Source organism: Electrona antarctica, assembly GCF_951216825.1.
Source record: "Electrona antarctica genome assembly, chromosome: 22".
NCBI lineage: Eukaryota > Metazoa > Chordata > Actinopteri > Myctophiformes > Myctophidae > Electrona > Electrona antarctica.
Window position 1 is genome coordinate 36,935,321 of NC_136805.1, and position 6,000 is coordinate 36,941,320.

At 42.8% G+C, this 6,000-nt stretch overlaps 1 protein-coding gene across 1 annotated transcript in view; it reads left to right on the plus strand.

Moving 5' to 3' along the window:
• Positions 1-6,000, plus strand: part of dock1 (dedicator of cytokinesis 1) — a gene marked incomplete at its 5' end in the record, with an annotated part of 409,371 nt that overhangs the window by 21,568 nt on the left and 381,803 nt on the right. Inside the window, one exon of the mRNA XM_079492379.1 lies at positions 1,641-1,824. Within this exon, the coding sequence (XP_079348505.1) occupies positions 1,641-1,824 (184 nt within the window). The remainder of the gene's footprint in view (positions 1-1,640; positions 1,825-6,000) is intronic.

Sequence of the window (6,000 nt, forward strand, 5' to 3'; positions counted from 1 at the left end):
GGAAGACATGCAGTAAAGGCCGTCGGGATCGGGAGTCGAACCCGCGGCACACTGCCAGACTGGATTACCAGCCAAGGTGCCTGGACCATTGAGCCATGGCCCAGGCAAAATGTTTGTACTTTTGAGTAGTAGTAGTAGTACTACTATATTAATTGACAGGGCACTGCGTCAGGCACCCGGGACTAGTGGTAAGCAAACTGACACTATGGGAGCCAACCCAAGGCAAAGGAGCGCACCACCTACGAGTCTACGCCATAGATGCACTGTGGCGTGACAGCTTAGCTAACAACACTGTAGAGCTCAAGACCCTGACGTTATAGAGTATGGAGGGCAGCGATTCAGGAGTCCCGAGTTGGCGTTGGCTAGACCGCACTCTCTCTCTCTCTCGCATAGCTTATTAACTTAAATACAAGCCCTCTTACTTGTACCACGGTATTTCTACAGTACATTGTGGTGCTGTGGCGCTACTTTTACTTCAGTAAAAACAAGTGACAGTACTTCTCCCACCACCGAGTCCATTCTTCCTCATGGTTTTGTGTTGATAGAGACGGGTAGAATGAGCTCTTTGACTGGAGAGGAGCTGTAGCAGGGTTTCCCTCTAGAGAGGCTTCTGTTCAAACACAATGAGTGTCGCCGTTATTCTGTCACGCCGCAGCCGGTGGCAACAAAACACATTGTTTCTTTGAGCATTCAGGATGTGTGGATAATCATTCTAAGGCACACACACACACACGTGTGCTACTGTGCTCTGCAATCTAATAAGTAGTATGCTATCACAGTACGTTATGATCAGAGCCATAGAGTAAGACAGAGTTACGACATTGAGGGGGCAGAAAAGTTTTAAATACATTGTTTCCAACGAGGGCGGCGCAAATAAGAGCTATTTTCAAGCGTTGAAATACATCTCTCTCTGTGGTACCGTATATCGGGATGATGTCACGGCTACAGGTGTTGTTGGTAGGACTTTGGTGCGACATGACAGCCTCGAGTGTATACATTCCTTTTTTGTAAAGAAGTGGTCTTTTTACTTCACCCATTTTCAACCTATCTTCATTATTTGGCCCTCACTAATGCTCATTATAAGATGTCAACTCAGCATGACTTTCTACTCACTCTTTGTCTCAGAGGAGGACTGTCGACAGGTCAGAATTATTATTATTATTATTTTTTTGCTTCTGGCTTTTTCAGCACACTAACTTTCCAGGAAGAGATAATCTGTAGTCTCTATTGGCTTGTAATCCTCATCGATGATGTCATTTTGGTAGGCCAGTTTCTGAACTGTCCACAGCCCACCAACGAGAGACCAATGAGTGTTGTGACTCGCCGTGCGTCAATTTTCACCATTACTTTATTTTGGAAAGTATACAATTATTAAATGCATGGCCTGCACCGGCCATTTTCATTAAAGCAATATAAGCCACAAGAGGTCTCAGGTTACCGGGTATTTTATAATGGCTGAGAGGCGTAGTGAGACATGACACGTTTTATTATATTTAGTGGTTTTTTTTATCTGCCCTGTTTACATTTTCATGTTGTAAAAGAAAATCTATATGTATGTAAAAAAAAAACTAAACACAAATCGTTAATTTCAAATCACCAATCGCCAACTAAAATCTGCTGATGGTGACGACCGTCCACAGGCGGAGGCCAAGAAGCTGGAGGACTCGTCTCTGTACCTCAACCTGCCGGCCACCAAGCTGGAGCTGGAGGAGAAGGGCTACTCGTCCACGGGGAAGAGCAACCACAGCCTGGGCAACTGCACCATCAGCAAGGACTCCTTCCAGATCTCCACCCTGGTCTGCTCCACCAAGCTCACCCAGAACGGTAAGACCAGTGATGTAAATAGGTTTTCAATGTAATGAGTCCCGGGATGCAGGGATGGTCTAGATGAGTCCCAGGGACATTTTAGGAGTCCCACTTCAACAACGTTAGGAGTCATATTTTGCCATTTTTACAAATTGCAGCATTTAACTCCCTTTTCATTTTATATGGTTATAATGTGGTTATATTCATGTAGAAAACAGAAGAAGAAATTATTATTATAACTAAAGCTAGCAAAATAAACTAGGATAAAAAAACAGTACAGTAGTACAGTAGTGCATCCCATGGATGCAGAGGTCGTTGTTTCATTGCGTCCCTTAACTATAAACTGCGTTTTGGGATGCAAAATGCACCCTATTTTAATCTCTGTAAGACTGGTGTTTTGTTGAGTTGTCACCATCCGAGTTGGATTTGTCCAAGGCTTACGGGTCTTTATATAAATTCTTTCTGAAACGTCTATGGGGAAAAATTAGTTGAGCTAATGAGCTTGTAGATTTGCTACTTTTCTACTTGAATCCTGAAATAAAAAGCAAGGCTTTTTCACACCTACATGCGACGGGTGCGTAGGAGAGGGTTAAGTGCCCGACGTAACGAGAAAGAACAAACACCCGCACACTGTCTTCAAATGCAGTGAAAAAAATCACACCCGTGTGAACTGAGTGGTGTAAGGTCTTATATAACTGACGTAATGAAATCATGTCTGACGTAATGAAATCACACCCGGGTGAACAGGGTGAACATAGCAACCATGCTCATTTTTTGTGCACAGACTAACAAAGCCAGTTGTAGGAGTGGTTTACACCACTCAAAAAACTTGAATAGGGAAACATAGCCTATGCGGCCTTCATCAGGCTATCTTTATGAATCTACTTGAATCCTGAAAAAGTAACAGTTTCGGACATACGGTATGATGCTTCCACCCGACATAGACAACGTGTTTTTGTTAAGATAAGTGTTTAATTGCTCTGTATTTCCGACAGTAATCGTTATTATAGTGCGTTTGTCCATTCCTTTATCCAGAGGTTTGGTCTCCCTATCTCTCCTGCTGCTTTTTAGTGAACGGAAAATGCACTCTCAGGTCAGGACAGCAATTTAACCCAACCAGGATAGAGAACCGATACAGGGCAAAATTGGAAGTGATGACAAATAAATAAGGAGACAAAGTTGGAACTGGAACACTATAAAATTGAAGCTGATAATTAAGTGGGTACTGTACCCCAATTGGATGAAATTGGCAACCTGTCTGAATTTTTTTTATTAACTAATTTTGGGCGGGAACCCCTTTTGGTGTTTTAACTAAGCATTATGTTATACTTTAGCTATTGAAAAGTAGCAGATCTACAAGCTCATAGCACACCACCGAGTGGCGCTCTATGAACTTGTAGGTCTGCTATTTTTGAAAAATCGTAAAAATGCGGCACAAATCTTTGAATAAGTATATATTCTTTCTAGAGCGAATGTTTTTTTTATTTCGACGTCAGGCCTAAATGGTTTAAAGAGCTGGAGAGATGGAGGAAAACCCCTTTTACAGAACAAACACTACTGTATATGCCAATGATTTACTGTCATAATATAGAGCTTTAACTTCACGCACACACGCACATGCACACACACGCACACACAACACACTTTTAACCATACAATATCCCTTACACTTGTGAGTGTGGAGCCGGGATATTAAGTCGGCCAATTTTGCTGATGTGATTTCAGCGTTGGGAGCAGTTCCTAGTTCCTAATATCGATGAGGCTCTTGTCAGTACCGGATGTTTTTCATTTGCAAACTCTTCGCTGCGATCTTTCTCTTAATTAATGTTGTGACAGTCAGTCAGATCACTCTCTGATGCTCTTTAACCGTACTTGAGTTAGCTAATCGTAGCTTCCGAGCATGCACTAGTTCATTGGTTCTCAAATTTTGTTTTGTATTCATCTTAACCCATTTTGGGCGGGAACCCCTTTTGGTGTTTTAAACATTATTATGTTATAATTTAGCTATTGAAAAATAGCAGATCTACAAGCTCAAGTTTTCCAGAAAACCTATGTTGTTTGATTATTATTATTTTTTTAATCAACCTCAGTCCAAAAGAGGTTAAAGATCCCCATAACTCTGAGAGTATACAACTGGAATGGGTCAATTTTGCTCCACGTGTATCCTCTCAGAGTTACATACCTGCAAGGCAGGGGTTCCCAAACTTTTGGGGTAGACATTTGTCCAGGTACCCCCTCATCTGAAGCAGCCGCAGAAACCTTCTCAAGTGTCCTGAGTCTTCTTGTTGTTTCTGCAGCATGCGTCCTGCTGTTACTGTTTGGGGTCACGACAGGTTGACTGATGTTGTAGTTGTAGTAATCATGTCAGCTATTGGCCCAAAGCAAACATGGGAGAAACACAATGAACAACACAAAAAATAAGTTTATTGCGCAACTTGTCAGAAATGACCACGTAGATAAACATAATTGTAATGTTAAAAATCACACCCGTGTGAACTGAGTGGTGTAAGGTATAGCCTGATCAGCTGTGGTCTGACGTAATGTCTGACCATGCTCATGCTCATTTTTTGGTACGAACAGACAGACAGACAGACAGACAGACAGACACGTAAACTAACAAAGCCAGTCGTAGGAGTGGTTTAAAAAAAGTTTAAAAAAAAACTATATTTCGGGTACCCCCTGGCTATGTGTCGCGTACCCCTAGGGGTCCGTGGACCCCACTTTGGGAACCGCTGCTGTAAGGGTCCCTGGAGTCTGGACTCCACTTTGAGAACCACTGCTCTAGTTGACGAGGGAGATCTTTCACTGTAGGTTACGTCGGGTAAACTTGAAACTGCCATGCGAGAGTGCAGTCTATAGGCCAGTGGTTCCCAAACTTTTCCATGTCAAGGACCCTCACATTGACACTAATCAGATCACGCACCCCCATTTGAAGAGATATGCCAGGGACCCCCATAAAGATTTGTACGGCTCTAGCAGTGATTTTCAACCTGTTCAATTTCAAGGACCCCCAGTTCGACATGCATTAGTCTACGGACCCCCATTTAATGGCATTTCAATCTCTGGGAACCCTATTTAAATTGTAAAATCAATGTAAATGTAACTGAAAGTGTACAAATGGAACCAAATGGTCCCGCTAGGGTCCATTTGGTTCCATTTATACACTGGTCTAGCCAACACCAACTCGGGGCTCTTGAATCACTCTCCTATCTAGCATTAGCGGTTCTTGAGCTCCACAGTGTTGCTAGCTTAGATGTTGCGCCTTAGGCAATCTGCGCTTCTTGCCTTTCCTGGGTTTTCGCGGGGTTAAAATTGGTTCCCACAGTGTCTCTTTGCTTGCCACTAGTTCCGGGTGCCTGACACAGTGCTCTGCCAGCCTCATCTTTGAAACTAAAATGGTAAAAACGCTTTACATAGATTGTGCATTACATTCACCCATTCATACACCGATGGCGGAGGAAACCATGCAATGCCAACCAACCTGCACATCGGGAACAATTTGGAGTTCAGTGTCTTGCTCAAGGACACTTCGACGCTAACTCTGGAGGAGCCCGGGATCGAACTGGGAACCTCACGTTCCCATCCGGCCACTCCACCGGCCGATCCAAGGCAAGATGTAAAGATTGATTTCATGTCGACAGACAAAATTAAATTGACCTTTTCACAGTATTTCCAGGACTCAAATATTACTTACTACAGTATGCTGCGTGCTTACCACTCTCATAGCGCGCCACTCGGTGGCGCGCTATGAGCTTGTAGATCTGCTATTTTTCAATAGCTAAAGTATAACATAATGCTTAGTTAAAACAACAAAAGGGGTTCCCGTCCAGAATGGGTTAAGTCAAAGTAGCAATAACCACATTGAAGAAATTCTCTAGGCCTGTTTTCAAAATGTTACATGAGTAAAAGTACAAAGGTATTGGGTTCAAAATATACTTTAAGTAGAAAATGTAGAAGTACTCGGTATGCAGAAGGTCCAATTTAACTATTTTCTGAATAGCCGAGGAATGTGGATCAATTGGTTAATAAAGCAATATAAGCCACAAGAGGTCCCAGGTTACCGGGTTTTTTATAATGGCTGAGAGGCGTAGTGAGACACGACACGTAGCGGAGTGTCTCCGACCCTTTCAGCCATTATATAATACCCCGTAAACTTGGATCTGGAGTGGCTTATTGCTTTTCTAAAATGGTTAC